The sequence below is a fragment of the Maylandia zebra genome, linkage group LG8 (genome assembly GCF_041146795.1).
Source record: "Maylandia zebra isolate NMK-2024a linkage group LG8, Mzebra_GT3a, whole genome shotgun sequence".
NCBI classification, from domain to species: domain Eukaryota; kingdom Metazoa; phylum Chordata; class Actinopteri; order Cichliformes; family Cichlidae; genus Maylandia; species Maylandia zebra.
Window position 1 is genome coordinate 19,970,775 of NC_135174.1, and position 16,442 is coordinate 19,987,216.

General features: G+C 38.3%; 1 protein-coding gene across 3 annotated transcripts; it reads right to left on the bottom strand.

Moving 5' to 3' along the window:
* Positions 1-791: 791 nt before the first annotated feature.
* ascc1 (activating signal cointegrator 1 complex subunit 1) lies at positions 792-16,380 on the bottom strand. 3 transcript variants are annotated; one of them, XM_012921856.4, is made up of 10 exons: positions 16,043-16,379; positions 15,821-15,923; positions 15,599-15,696; positions 15,325-15,503; positions 15,078-15,211; positions 13,214-13,333; positions 12,979-13,103; positions 12,286-12,359; positions 9,936-10,080; positions 792-1,653 (listed from the first exon to the last, which is right to left on the bottom strand). In XM_012921856.4, exons 1-9 carry the CDS (start codon positions 16,155-16,157, stop codon positions 9,964-9,966), a joined length of 1,065 nt encoding a protein of 354 aa, XP_012777310.1. In that variant the 5' UTR covers positions 16,158-16,379; the 3' UTR covers positions 792-1,653; positions 9,936-9,963. The 3 variants fall into 3 exon arrangements, with proteins under 3 accessions (XP_012777310.1, XP_012777311.1, XP_004561289.1); XM_012921857.4 differs by lacking the exon at positions 792-1,653 and adding an exon at positions 7,423-8,002 and having other exon boundaries at positions 16,043-16,380; XM_004561232.6 differs by lacking the exon at positions 792-1,653 and adding an exon at positions 7,423-9,076 and having other exon boundaries at positions 16,043-16,380.
* Positions 16,381-16,442: the final 62 nt, after the last annotated feature.

The following is a 16,442-nucleotide window of genomic DNA, read 5'->3' on the forward strand; positions in this document are numbered from 1 at the left end:
GGGCAGGATCACATTTCTGGGATGCTGCTTAGCAGGCCAAACCAACTCTGACATTGCCATCAAAATAGTTGATGTGGCAGTCGCAGGCTTTCCTGACTGTGCAGAGCTCGCGAACTGCGATGCAAGGGCAACAGGAGAAATGTCCCACAGTGCCAGCCTGCTGCGCACATCAGGAATACAAGGTGGTGGACATGATGTATTAATCAAGAGGTCGTCATTACTCACTTCTGGATGAATGTGCTGCAGATTAATGGTTACACAGCTGATCTGGGTCACCTAGAATTATTTAAAGACTATATTCTGCTTTGCACCATTAGCTTTTAAAGATTTGTTTTTAATTTAAGAGGTTATTTGGAAGCATCTCTTTGGATCCTTGCAAAGGAAGTCTCCTATGGGAATCTTCAATGTGAATGAAAGGGAAAAAAACAAATAGAAAACATGCTGATGAGAGCTGTTCATTGGTTCAGATAACAGGCTTTAGGGAAAAGACTCCAAAAAGGCTTTTTTTATTTATTTTAATTGCAGACAGTTTTTAAGAGTGCTGCTCTTCTATATACGAGTAGCAACACAGGGTCCGAGTGTTTTTACTTCTCTGAAAATCAAATACTTAGAAACATGTCTTACTCAGATGTGAAGAAACACCTCAGATTATCATGTTAGTTAACTCAAAGTGTCATGCTCTCACACCCTTCTGTGGCCAAGAAATATTTATTGCTGTTGGATGTTTTATAGTCATTTTTGATGACAAGAGGTACTTTAAAATAAATATACCAACCAAGAAGACAATGCTGTATGTATATAAACCCTTTTATGTTATTCAGAGCCATCAACACATGGCCGAATCACATCTATTACAGCCTTTCACAGAACAGAGCTCACGGTAAAGTAGACTACAATGCTCTTTAATGTGCTTAACATGACAATATTCATGCTCATTTAACCAAAACTTGTATAATCACACATATCAAAAAGCACAATGTGAAGCCTCTTGCATCTTAAACATAAAAGCAGCTCCATGCAACTTGTTTAACATCTTCTTCTACACATCAAGAGTCACGCTGTGGAAGAGTGCCTTTAATTGTAAAGGGATTAGCTGATGGCATTGGTTCCTCCTGCTCCTCTCTAGGCAGATAAACCATATCAATCCTCCACCGAGTGTAATCAGTCTACACAAAAGGAGCAGAGGGACGGGAAGCTTCATTTGAATATCAGGCAAGACTCCATGCAGCAAAAAACTTGAAGGCTTCCTTATCTGTTAATATTTCCCATCCACAAATGTAAACAACGCGTCTCTTTTCTGTCTCACAAACAGCTTGTGAAGCTCAACAGGAGCTTTGGACCTTATCACAGATGTACATTGGTTATAAGTGATGTAACCGCTCCGTAAAGATCACTTCAGGAATTTCTGGTACACAACAATTCATTTCAGAAGGCAATGGTTGGATGGAAAAGACATTTGTTTATTCCTGACAAATCAAAACAGAATATACAGCACGAGAAAACAACCAAAATCCTAATTTTCCAAATGAGTTCAACATAAGATTCAGGAAAGATGCTGTAACGTCGTGTCCGTGTCCAGCTGTCAGGAAAGAACTTCTTCATCAGCGAGCATTTCTTAACATTTCCAATCCTGCTGTCGTGTTCATCAAAGACCTGCAACACATAATCAGAGATGAATTTTGTACTTTAAAGCACCACCAGGGCTGCAACTGACCGTTATGTTCATCTAAAAATTAGTCTGCTGATTTTCTTTCATTACTTGCTTATAAATTCTCAGATGTCTTGAGCCACCTTTTAAAGTCTTTTTATTTTCCTAAGAAAATGGGAGAAGCAACTTTTTAAAATGTGTCCAAGCGTACATACAATTTGAACAAGCTTGAAAGTCAGTATTTGGTATGATTGTTTGATTAAACTATTTTCTGCATTTATAAATCCATTCATCCGTACAGCCTGACAATGATAGAGCCTCCACTGTGTTTTAAGGATGGCTCTACACGCTCAGTGTTGTACTTCCATGTATGGCGATGACGATTTGAAGCAAAAATTTTAAATATGGATGTGTCACTTAGCAAGACCTGTTGCCACTGGCAACACAATGGCTTCTTGACAGCCACTTTCACTGACATCTTCTCCAATGAGATTTTGGCAAACAGGGTCAGATGCACCTCTCAGGTCCTGTGTCAGGTCTTTGCTGGATCTTTTCCAGTTTCTTAAGGACATGAGTTTTGGATACTGTTCATCTGCTCTAGATTGTTATATAGACCTGCCACTTCTTTTCCACCCTCCACTTGTCCAGTTTCCTTAAATTGCTTAAGGACTCACTGCACATCATGCTGAGATACGGCAGGTTTTCAGTTAATAGCACTTTGGGAGTGACCTTGTTGGTGCAAAAACTGTCTGCCTGTCAAACTGTGTTACCTTTGGCATTTGTTGATTCAATTAAAGAAATTCTGTATTTTTATTGCCAAGTTGTCTGTTATGTGTGGACAATACAGGCTCATCCCTTGAATGAATTGCTCTTTTACCCTTGAATGATTCATAGGTGAGCATTAAGTTGCTTAAAAAGCAGCCGATGTCCAAAGAAAAACTTTGAAAGACCTTCCGAGATCCTGGAGAACCCTTGCTCACGACCACTTTAAAAAAAAAATACAAGATAGTTCTCCTTGGAAGCAAAATATAAAGAAATGATGGGTGGTTCAAGACTTTTGCACACTACTGTACAGGTGACTTTCTAAGTCAGTTACTTCATGCCCATATGCAATTATGCAATACAAATGTACAGAAAATAAAAATAAAAAAGGGACCCTAACACCACAGTAAAGGGCATTAAGGCATGAAATATTGATAAAGTAACAAACTACTTGTTTTCTTACAAAGGTCCCCTCTGTGGTTGTTTTTGTGTGTGTGTGTGAATTGTGTATGTCCAGTTGGAGGTACCCAACGACACGGTGAAGAAGAAAAAAAAAGCAAATAGCCTGTAAACAGGATCATGGACAGGAAATCCCATCAAAAGAAGATATTTTGAGAAAATAAACCACACGGGGAGACATTTAATAAGTAATCCTTAGTGACTTACAGCTGTAAGTAGAGCTGCTATAAATGTGTATAGATTTAATTCAATAGGATTCAAACTGGGTCACTCAGCTATTAAAAGTGCAAAGTTAGTTGAGAGCAGTCTGACAGCAGTTTGCCTTTTCCTGGCAAGTACTGAAAGCTGCTGTTTTCCATTGCAGGCAGCTGCTGCAGAGGTGGAAGAGAGTGTAGCACCTTTTTCAATTAAACGTGCACAATAAACAGAAGATGGCAAATACTCTGAACTGTGACACGTTCGGTCTCAGTACAGGGTTTCATTTTTACTCAGTATTATTAAGCTTATACCGGCTATTATAAATAACAAATCCCCATCAGCTGCACTTTTATATACTAACAGTAAAAAAAACAATTGAGTATTAAGTGATGCACTAAGGAATTTCACATTGCGTGATAAACAGATGACACAACATTTATAACTTTTGTATAAGCATCCTTCGCATTTAGTGCTGAAATAAGAGTGTTGACCATCATCTGTGCTTGTGTTATTACATTATTTAGTTCTGTAAAGCAGCTCTAGTGATACAGTAACAGCACTCACCCACCTCTGCAGTGCTCTCCGGAACAGTTTAGCAACCTTGAGCATTTTTGATTTTATGAAACACCACCTTACAGTTTCCTTTGACTCTTAGTGCTTTCATTGTTCCTTCCTGGCCTAATATGCAGATATATTCATTCAAAAATCATTCATAAAAATAGACCATGAAGCACTGGGCTGCACATCTTAAAAGAAGAAGAAGGTCACAAGTACTCCAGTCACCAGTCAACCCAGTATTAATACTTTACTGGACCCCCTTCTGCCTTAACAATTGCCTTAATTCTTTGTGGCTAGACTTCGAAAAGTTGCTAAAAACATTCCTCAGAGATTTTGGTCAATGTTGACATAATAGCATCACATATTCAAAACTGCTCTATTAGATAGAGATCTGGTAACTGTAGAGGCCATTTGTACACAGATAAGTCACTGTTATGTTCAAGAAACATTGAGATCATTTTGAGCTTTGTGGAGTGGTGTGTTATCCTGCTGGAAGTAACATTCGGAAGACAAGATGGACACGGTAAGTAGACAAAAGGCACAAAGTGTACCAAGAAAATATCTGGCACACAATTACACCACCACCTCCTCCCCAAACCTTTGATACAAGGTAGGATGGATTCATGCTTTTATGTTGTTTACCCCTAATTTTAACTCTACCATCCAAGCGTTGTAGCAGAAATCGAGACTCATCACACCAGTCAACATTTTTTCCAGTCTTCTGGTGAGCCTGTGTAAATTGTAGCCTCCGTTTCCTGTTTTTAAGTGACAGGAGTGACACCCGGTATGGTCTTCTGTTGGTGTAGCCCACCTGCTTCAAGGCTTGGGGTGTTGTGTATTCTGAGATATTCATCTTTATAGCTTGGTTGTAACAAGTGTTATTTGAGTTACTGTTGCCTTCCTATCGCTTGAAGCAGTAAGTTCATTCTCCTCTGACCTCTGGCATCAACAAGATATTTTTGAGAGCTGCTGCTTGCTAGATACTTTATCTTTTTTTCAAACTATCCTTTGTAAACACTACTGATGCTTGTGTAGAAAAATCCTAGCAGATCAGCAGTTTCTGAAAAGTAACTTAAAATCACCTTTCTTCCCCATTCTGATGCTCAGTTTGAACTTCAGCAGGTCATCTCCACCGTGTCTGCTGATTGTGTATACACATCTGTCAAACATCTGGTAGATTTAGTCCTTTGCCAAACGTTTCATCATTTATCATTTACTACACAAAAATGTCAAAACGTTCACTAGCTACTGCTTCTTAAATGTGAGGATTTAATGACTGTTCTCTTTCATATTACTGTAAATGGAACATATCTAGATTTTGAGAGGCAATTTGGGTCCTTATATGCAACATGTTCAACAATTCCTGACATTTCATAGCTTAAAGTATAATTTTTTTTTTAAGTAACAGAATGTAACTGGTGATGATAATCCCCATTTTAAAATCTTGTAGTGCTAAGTGTACATAAAGTAAACAGTAGCTCTGAATGACTTCTTACTGTTCAAACACTTTAGGCTTTTTGCCTTCCCTCCCTCTGTGAATGCCTCCAGCAGTAAACAGACGTGGACAGCTGCAGGCAGCCTCCAGACTCAGCACTCTGAATGATAAAGAGCTGGTGCAGGGATCACCTGCCTTTTTGCTAGAGACACATATTAGACATTTCAAATACTCTAGCCTTGGCTCTCCATCAAGGCCCCGTTTACGTCTATTAGTGACAGAGTGATCAGTGTGAAATTCAGTCGGTGGTGACACACGACTGGAGAGTCAAACATAAGAGAGTTTAAAAAAGGCACGCCGTCATATTTCACCCATAATGATATCCAGTTTCGAAATTTCAGTTTTGTCTAGCAGGATTGTTTATAGAGCACCTTTCTACTTCCCGTGAACACAAGTGAATAAGTTCATACAACTGGATTCAAGTGTGTTAGAGGAATACACGGCACAAAAAGGCCCAAACCACCTTTCGATATGTCATATTTGATTTAAAATATTATTTGTATCAGTCTGAGTGTACACTGAGCAAACCTTACTGTGACCTTAAAAAGTAATTAGGCACTTAATTGATTTGATGCATGTCATTAGTTACTCCAAGCATGCAAATCAAACATATCTACTGTATTAAAGGTCATGTCTGTCAGCCAAAATCTATTTTTTCCCCCAGCAGACGTTAACGCTTTCCATATGGAAAGAAAGCTTAATTTCTAATTACCCTATGAAAAATTCCAAAGTGTGGCTCTGAATATCAAAATCCGAAATGTACTAAAAAGAAAAGAACAAAAAAAAAAAAAAAAAAACTGACAGTGATCAAGTAAAACCCATTTAAAAACTGGCTTTTGCATTTAAAAAGGCTACTTTGAACATTGCCATGAAATTAACTATGCAAATCGGGTTGGGGGAGCGGGGGGTACAATACTTGGTCAAGATAACAAGACTTCAGTTACCAAATGTGATATGAATTTCTTATTACTGAACAGTTCAGTGCAAGTTCTAAAAGTGTTGCAGGCGCAACGAAATGATTGCTTTTGCTTTCAATCCTTTTAAAAATCACAAAAACAAATTGGCTGGAAAATAAGGTTTTATCAGCTTGTTTTATACTGCAAAGGCGCATTTTCAGTGGGTGTCGTTTACCGCCCTTCTAAATGCTTATCAGTGCATGTAAACAAGCACATGCACACATGCCTGCATAAACAGCTAAAATGTGTAACGTTTTAATTAAAATCCCATCTCCTCTGTCCCTTTAGATCGTTAGAAATAGAGACGCAGATCCACAAAGGGAAAGAGGTCGCTGGTAACACCAACACACGCAGGGGTCTCATTTATCAGTCTTATTTAAATTGGCTCATGCTAGTTTTGAAATCTTAAGGGTCTAGTTGGATGTTCTCACTGCAGAGACTGCGGAGATGACTAATTAGGTAGAGGGATGTGGCAGAGACAGAAAAAACTATGTATGTCGGGCAGTGCGTAAGCAAGCTCACCCACACGGACATGCAAAGCCACATTTAACTATGTTTACAGATAAGCCGTGACATTCTGACCACTCAGATGAAACGTAAAATTGCTTACGTTGTGACAACAGGGTGTCATGGTGTAGGAAATATGACATGTGGTTTCATAGCCAAAATAAAGTTATTTTTCTGACTAGGACCTTATGGGGCATTACTAGGAATGTTAGCAGTACAATAAAGGCTGTTTTTGAAAAATGTGTAACTGTGTCCAGTCAAGAAACAATTGTTTCAGATATTTCTGTTTAACATGTTTGTCTCTGTGTGTAGACAACAGCTTTGCAAAAAATTGCAACAGATTAGAAACTCTTAGCAGACTGATTTTGTGTTATTGCCGTTTTATCGCCAACCTAATGTACCAAAGGTTCTTTGAAGAGAACAACTGACTGCGAGTGGTTGGAGATTTGGTCACCATCGCAGGCTGAGTAGTCATGATCATGCCACGATCTTCAACTACTGTTTTTCCTAGTTTGATTGGAGCATTAGGCCCTTGTCACACAGTCCTAGAGACCTATTGGCAAACATCTGGCAAGCACTGGTGGTTAGGGCAAAATGTATATTCTTTGGCTGGTGGCAAGTGCTTCCTGGAGGTTGTTGGCAGACACAAGGTGAAATTGGTCACAGTTTTCACTGCTTGCAACCAGTTTTAACGAGCAACTGTCTCCAACCTTGACTTGGTCGATATACATTTTTCCCTAGAGAGTGACGGTTGCAGGGGATTTACTGACCGGTCTTCTAGGCCTTTTTGGGACTTTAGCCTTACAGAAATCAAGTGATTTAAAGACAGACTGTAGTAATAATTTTTTCAGCAACTTTTTATATTATGTCCTATCTATATAAATAACAGACATAAAAAACATTTGCTAAATAATCTATACAATGTAGCAATCTATCAATCTTTTTGTGAGCAAATTCTTACTTGGACACATTTATAGCTGAAAACAGACTGAAAATTTATTAAATATTAAACACGAAGCCTTTAACTTAATTAAAACTAAATTACAGTTTCAAAAACCATTTACTAAATGTTTGCTTCCAACTTATCAATGTTAAATCTGGCATCCTAAATGTTACCCATGTTTCCAAATTTCCTGACATTTCATAGATAATTAACCAATTTATCAAGACAATATGAATGTCTGATAGTGAGAAATTATTCCTTCATTGCAGCCATAATCCAATATGCTCCCGATCTATACAGCTAAGAAGACATATGGCCATTTAAATAAACAGTCAGTCTGAATGCGTTATATTAAGTCTCAGGACAAATCGTATCTGTCTTCAGAGTCCATGTCTACGGATGACGTATGTTTCCTCATGTGTTTTCAGTACAATCATTAATGCGGACATCTGTGCAAAACATCCTCAATCATGTCCCTGCCAAAAGAAAAACAGAGGCATAGTCTCAATGAATTCAATCAAATTTCAATTGCCTTGTGATGCTTTCTTTTTGTGCTTAGGAGAAATAGTATTGGCAAGTGTCAGAATTCTGTTATTAGCTGGAGTGCTTTTACGTTGGATGCAATCCTGACCCACTAAAAAGCATGCTGTCAAGAGCTCTGGGCATGATTAATTAGGTCCCAGGTCCTAGGTCGGAAAAGATCCCACTCCAAGACAATGAAATAGTGAGGGTATGGGCAGCTCAGCTGGCTAGTCTATATCCAATAACAAAATCTGCATGGAATCTGTGCAAGCAGCTTCAAGAAAAAAGAGAAGAAAAGAAAATCATGCCACTGCTGGGATGGGAGGGTGGATAGGACAGGGTTGCAAAGCTGACAAACAAAAAGACCCCTTTGTTTTTATCAGTGTAACTTTTGGCTGCCTGGCAATCACCCTCCTGCATTCCAAGCAGAGAGCATTGCCAGCTGAGGGGAAAGTGAAAATAAAAAAAAGGCTGTGACGGCAAAAGCAAGTGTCTGTATTCACTGACACTGTTGACAGTCGGGAGTGAAGACAAGGTTCATGTGGGAAAGGCAAAGATTTAAAGAAAAATGATGGAAAAAAAAAAGCTGGAGGAGAAAAAAAGGTCTGAAAGATCATATCGGTGATGCATTCATACTTTCATGAGGCAGTGCGTTGAAAGGATGAAAGGAAAGGTGTAAATCATGGCTATGACCTAGAGTACTGCAAGCAAGAGATTAGAGCAGCATGAAATTCAACCAGTGTTTGGACAGCTATAGAAGCCAGTTTGGCAGAAGATCTGCATTTGAATCTATTGGGATGCTGTGTAAAGTGTAAACATGAACAAGATGCAAAGATTGTAAATTGTTTAAGCCAAATATTTAGATGAAATTGTTACTGTGCTGCTGGAAACATTCCTCAAAGATTATGGTCCACATTGACTTGACAGCATCAGGCAGGTGATACAGACTGCATATACTTGATGCCAATCTTCCTTTCCATCACATCCCAGAGGTCCTCTATTGGACTGAGATCTGGTGACTGTGGTCACTGTGTGAAAACAGTGAACTCACTGTCATGTTTAAGAAACCACTAAGATGTTTTGAGCTTTGTGGCATGGCACAATTTGGTATTTATATTTCTGTGTAAAATCAACACCATAGGTATTTTGTAACAACAAACCCTTCTCTAACCCTACACTGTAACCTGATATGCACCTCCCTAGGGATATAACTACACATCCCCGTCGACAAAGCCAATACAGATAGAAATGTTGGCAACAGCACTGGCCACTTCCATAGGATACGTCACTGGCTCTATGTAGATTCACTACAGCAGTATAAACTATGCACTATCCTGCTGACAGCAGCCAGCTACTGTTGTAGCTACTTTGGCCATTACAGAAATAGCTGAAGTAACTGCAAATTGCCTATTAATTTTCATAAACTATTCATTTTTACAATGATCAGGATTATAAGAGTGTCTTCTTCCTGTAACTTTCTGTTTCATTTGATATAAATATAAAAGTTATTAAAATTGTATACATTTTATGAGCTTTTTAGTCCTTAGGAATACATGAAAGAGCAAATGTTTTAATGTATAATCTTATCTTCAAATACTTGTCAGATAAATATACCAGGCCAAAAAAATGTGGAATAAAACTAAAAACTAAATAAAAACAAGTATCTGAAAATTCCATTTAACTAGATTTCTATGTTTCATTTGGGCACTGTGGTTTACAAAGTACATCTAATATTTTTTATTCTTCTCTATTAAAGGGATAACCATGACCCAATCTCCACCTCTCTGTTAACAGCCAAATGACTCAATCTATGCTGCCACCTACTGGACAGAACTATCACGAATGCTGCAGTGCTCTCAAAGCTATAAACTTTATTAATTTTCCCACCTCAGTATATGCTCACTCTTGCATGAGCTCAAGACAAGCTGATGCTCCCTGCAGAGCTGTAGTATCCAGTGCAGTCTGTTGAATATCTCTGGGACAGCTGGACAGTATTCAGCTCAAACTCTCCAAAACAATAAGCATCAAATTTCTGTAATGAAAACACATTAAATTCATAAACTTGTAACAATCCATCCATCCATCCATCCATCCATCCATACTTACATACATACAGTCAAGACTATTTCAGACAACCGTGTGAAACAACAAACCAGGACAACTTGTGTTGACATCAAACAGTCAGCACTGTGTTAGAAAGTTAAAAACTGCTTGTCAAATTCTATTGTGAAAACAAGGTAAGCTGTCGCAAACATGGTATTATCATATTTATAGGTGGCTGAGTGTTTGCCTGCTACCTTTGTGTCACTTCCAGAGGGAAAAAAAAACAGCAGCAACAATGTTGTTATTCAAACAAAGACCTTCTCTGTAGAGGAGGGGAAGGTGAATGTCAGAGCTTTTCATCTCCAGTGTCGCATTTCAGTTGTCAAAACTCCACCAGGAAGATTTTTGCAACCTGACTCTGACAAGTGTTTTTTTTTTAAACAACACAAACAACCAAGAGTCTTTGAGCTGTACTGGTGCGTTATTTTATTTATTTTTTTTTTTTTTTAACCAAAAATAACAACTGCTAATAAAGTATATTCTTAAGTAGTGTTCCCTAATATTTCTGCCAAAATAGCAGGTTTTCAGTAGTCAGTCAGCACAGACTGTATATAAATGATGGACATAGAAACACACATTAATTTGTGGGCTCACTTTGAAGCCTCAACTTTAGAATTTTGGCAAGTTGTTTTTTTGAAAAGTGTCACTTTCATGTAGTGTTCAGTGTCTGCTGCAGACACTTTTTTAGGCCTGTCACGTCTTATTTTGTTCACTTTGTCCAGTTTTCTTAAGATTCTTTAAGGACACACTGCTTACCAGGCAGAGATATGCTAGGTTTTTGGCTAGTACCTAACTGGGAACCACCTTGCTGGTACAAAATATTATTTTATGCCTGTCAAACTGTTATTTTTAGAATTTTTCATAGACTGAATTAAAGAAATTGGAACAAATAATGTGTTTTTACGAGAAGCAATTTCTAACAAAGTTCCTAAAGACACAATTGAATATTGGTTGTTATGTGTAGGCAGCACTTGTTCATTCCTTGAACCTCTTTTATGATTGAATCATAGGTCAGTGTTAAGTAGCTTAACAAAATTCCTATATAGCCAATGTCCAAAAAAAACTTTGAAGGACAATCAGAAACCCTGAATAACTACTGCTCAAATCCCCTTTAAAAATTACAAGCTAGTCGAGGTTGGCTTCACTTTTCAGACCTGAGGCTCACTCCTCTTTTAATATAAAAGGTCTACAGCTGTGACACAAAAAAAATAGGTGGGGGAACCAATTTTGACATATCACACTAGGAGAAGCACATGAGGTAATTGTTATTACTGGTTCAGTTTCAAGGTGGCAAAACAAGAGTGCATCAGTGTTTCCCAACTGGACATGAAGTCATAACTAAACACGATTTGAGCCTGGACTGCTGTGAAGCAGGTCAGGTGGTTTAACGTTAAATTACATAGCTCGTATCACAACTAATGTGAGAACATAATTGATTTGTCCCAGGTGAAATGAAAACACCTTTTCCCTAAAGAAGATAAATGTAAATCAGAACCAAAAATCAATACAATACTCTCAATTTTCATGTTTTTTTCACTAAAAGAGCAAAGAAGCAATTAACTGACAAGATCACATGGGACGAGCTATGGACAAGTCAACCACAGCTGGAAAATCTATACACAATATACTTTAAACAAAAACAATGTTGCATCAATTGGATAGTGTAATATTGCTGCAAGCTCCTGAACATAGCAATTAAGATGCATTTGTATTTATTTATTTATGCATTTTAGAGTTTTTATACATTTTCCCAATTAGTATATACACAAAATTCTAACACTGTATTTTATTTTTTCCCCAATTGAAACTATGCATATTGTGCCAATACAGTAAAATGTTTTTTTGAATGGACTGGCTTTTATATAGCACTTATCTAGGCTTTTTGACCACCCAAAACAATTTTTACTGTGGGAGGAAGCCAAAGACCCCAGAGAAAAGCACAAGGAGAACATGCATATGCCACAAGGAAGCCTCAGGAGTCAAGGAGACTCAAGCTAGCACCTGTCTTACTGTGGCGTTGGCACTACTAACCACTGCACCTCCATCCCACCCAGTGCTGTTGCCTACCATATTGTTATTAACTGCAGTCAAGAAGTGAGTATGTGTCTCAATCCAGTAGTAAATTTCAACTAACCTTTAGTATGTTTTTGGCATCAAAAGCCTCTCTTTCATTGACGGTTTGACGTCCTGCTGCGCCCGTATCTTCCACTGTAAAAACACGAGAGTGTAAAGAACAAGCTGATCAATAAAGCACAGAACACACAGATACAGATATGTTATCTCAGTGATAAACTAACATGTTTACTTGAACCTGTCAGTGGCTTTACAACAGTACGAGCAAAATCAAGGACATTTAGTTAGTAAAATTAGTTTGTGAAATAGGGACTAAGAAGATGAAAAAAAAACTAAATTTTAATAGGGCTTATCCACAAGGCGGTAAACATGGTCAGCAGTGGCACAGTCTCTGTGTTGTGTTCCTGGTAAGCCCAGTACAAATTTGAGAACTGCTCCTGGACTTGATCCATGTCCAAAATGAATGAAGCTTTTGTCAGAGTACTTGGAAAACATGCAGCTCAGTGCACGTAAACAGAACTGTGGCCAAACAGAGAACTGCCTCCCCAATTCCTCTCTGCACAATTTTGTTGTCAGAATTGGTCAAGACTCTGCTTTGTCGTCACTGCAGCTACACTCCAAGCCAAAAGATAATGAGGGAAAATTGGCAAACATCCACTGGGTGGCAGCAATCAATACGATCCCAGCAGTTCAATAACTTCTCTACTATGCCTTCGTGCGAGTTAGGCTGGCATGTGTGTGTTTATGTCTTTACCTGTGGAGTCTTTTCTGAACAGAGTGTTCATCACAGTACCATGTAGCTTTACTCTGTCCCACTCTCGGACCATCAGCCCTGCAGAGACAAAATGCTCTACCAGTCTGTCTGCAATCACCTGCAACCTATAATGTGATTCCATTAAAATAGAACAGAGATTAAAGAAATAAAGTTAAAACAGTAAAATGTTGGATATTTGTAATGTTGTTATTTAACTATTCACTGATGTACTAACCTGTCAGATCCATCTCGAACATTGACCTTCGCATACAAAACATCCACCACTGCTGGGTCATCATTCATGTACTCTATGCCTGTCACCTCCAGTGGGAGAGGTTTTCCTTCAGTGATGTCTCTAATGAAAAATCAGACAAAGAAAACCATTGTAGTGTAACACAAACTGTATTTTTTTAAATAAGTGAAACTGTCTGGGTATGTAAACAGCTAATCAAGGTAGTAAAGTACAGTGACACGGGTTCTCCTATTCAGAAATAAGGCTGGAGATACTTGGTCAGAAAGTTAACAACGATGCAACAATTCAGTCCACACACTGCATTCATAACTCACTGAATTTACATAAAGATTTCCTGTCAATACCTGAGGTCAGAGGAGAATGGCCAGATTGCTACAAGCTGACAGCAAGGAAACAGTAACTTAAATAACCACTAGTTACAACCAAGCAATGCCGAGAGCATGTCTGAATGCACAACCGCAGAAGAGCACACTGGGTGCCACTCCTGTCAGCTAAAAGCGAGAAATTGAGGCCACAATTCGCATGTGCTCAACAAAATGTTACAAATGTTGCCTGGTCTGAGGAGTCCAGCGACATTCAAATCAGAGTAAATAAAATGAAAGCATGGATCAATTTTGCTTTGTATACAGTGGCTGGTGATGGTGTAGTGGTTTGGCTACTGTTTTCTTGGCACGTTTTGGGTCCATTAGTACCAATCTGAGAATTGCTACTGACCATGTCCATTCCTTTATTAGACAGTGTACCCATCTTCTGCTGACTGTTTCCAGCAGGATAATGAATCATGTCACAAAGCTTGATCATCTCAAACTGGTTTCACAAAGTTGAGTTCACTGTATTCCACTGTCCTCCAAAGTCAATAGAACCCAATTCAATAAAACTCTTTTGCCTCTTTTGCTTCGCCTCTGTCAGTGCTCCCCAGGCCGGCTGTGGCTACAATGTACCTTGCCATCAGCAGTGTGTGAATGTGTGTGTGAATGGGTGGCTGACTGAATGTGTAAAGCGCTTTGGGGTACTTAGGGACTAGTAAAGCACTATACAAATACAGGCCATTTACCATTTCACCATTTTGGGTAGAATGATGGATTCTCATAAATGTGCAGCTGACAAATCTGCAGCAACTGGACCACAATGTCAGAGGAATGTTGTCAACACCTTGTTGAATCAACGTCATGAAGAAGGCCACTTTTTTGCTTTCAGAGGCCACTCTGAAAACAAAAAAGGATGCTTGAAAGGTGTAACTAATAACTGATGTATAAGCATACACCAATGAACAAAACATTTTTACCAACCCATAAGACTGACAGTTACAGATGATTTTTAAATGATTTTTCTCCTTTTTTAAAGAACCACATAAGTTTTGAAAATATGAACCAATATGAACAAATAGGTTCTCGAGCAGGATTCTGCTAGTCGATCCTAAGTGCACAGCAAAAGCTTTAAGGGAGGCAGCTTTTAGTTTTTTTGCAATGGAACAGCAGCTGGAAATGTTGAAATCTTTAAACTTTACCCTGGATTTTCATTAGGAAGGTTAAACATTACTTTGTTTTGCAATTTTATTGTTTTGGCTCTTTAAATCTATAAACTAGTGTGACATTATTTTATTAGGATTATTTTACTGATTGTTGTATAATTTATAATTTTGTGTTTCATTTTATAATGTTAGTATTTTTCAGTCAGTGATTGTTTGACATATACATTTTTTTTTTACTGCTCTTATTTTATTTACTTATTTTTAGATCGCTTATGTTTAACATTTCATTCTGTTTCACAGTGCAATTTCTTTTGTAGTCATACACCAAAATCATTAAGTGCTTTGTATAATGCAATAACCTTGTTCGAGCCTTACCTGATGAAGTTTTGACACTCTTGGAGATGTTCACATGCTTTTCTCACTTCCATTTCATTTAACAGAGCCAAGGTGCCGATGGTCAAGTGGAGCTTTGCAGGGTTCTGAAATATGCTTTCCTCTACTCCATGATCCTACAGAACATGGAATTTGTTAATGGTGTAAAATGCTCTCCTTAAGCAATACATTGCCATAACTGCCCCTCACTATCACCAGTTATATTTTGGTTCCTTTTTACAGAAGATACCTGTGAACATTGCTTCAAAACCTCATCTTTAAATCTCAGGAATCCCTCTTGAATTTTTGAGTCGTTTAAAGGGAATGACAAAAAGTGTGTGAAGGGCTGCTTCCTCCGGAAATTCTCAACAAGGACCTCCACCCGAGTGACAGCAGATGAAACTGCAGTTTTGGTGGAACCTGTAATGACTGTTACACAATGAGAGAGTGGAGGGAAATGAGTGAAGGGAAATATCTTTTGCTCTCTGTTCAGTTTTTAAGTGACATTTGCCCTTAGTCCCCACCAATCTGCCCTTCCACTCCTTGTTTTGGGATGTTAATAGACGTCTTTGTGTCAAACTCCAGACGTTTACGCGTTTCTCCTTTTTTCCCAATGATGTATCTACAGAACACAAAGAAAACAGAGAAACACAGACAGACGTTATGCTGCTTACAGAATCTTGTATTATTTTCAGAAAGTGAAAGGTTAAGGACAACCAAAGCAAGGTCTACTGTTGATGACACACTTGTAAAGAACACTTGGGACATCGATGGCACAGCGATATCCTTTATCACTCTGTTCAATTAAGTGGGTATCACAGGTTTCATCTTCTCCAAGCTCTTCATCATCTAGAAACACAGAAATATACTCACATTTTTAAAAAGAAACTGTGCTAAAATCTGAAAGCATTATCTGGAGCTTCTTACAAACATGTATTTTACCTGTTAGCGGATAGTTCTCGACTTACCTGGTGGTCCCATGTAAGAAAACTCTTCCTCTTCCTCATAATGCTCTTCCTTAATTATATTCCTGCGGTATATTCTTCCATTTATATTTATAAGAGGAGGACGTAAGACATCCATACTGGTAAACTAGCTAGTGTTAGCAAACCTGTGCAAATCTGACAACAGAAACGACGGTTCAGGCGATACTGAGGTGACTTTTGGTGACGTCAAAAACACTTAATAGATAATATACTAGCTTGTCAGCTAAGTGAAAATTGTATAAAATAACAAAGTCTGTCTTTCAAAACTTATTTAGCTAGCTAGTTGGAACTGTCCTGGTTATTGACGTTTTAAATGTGTCGGAAAATGTGTTAACAGATCTACAAAAGTGATTGAACAACCTTTTAGCGACAGACGACTGAG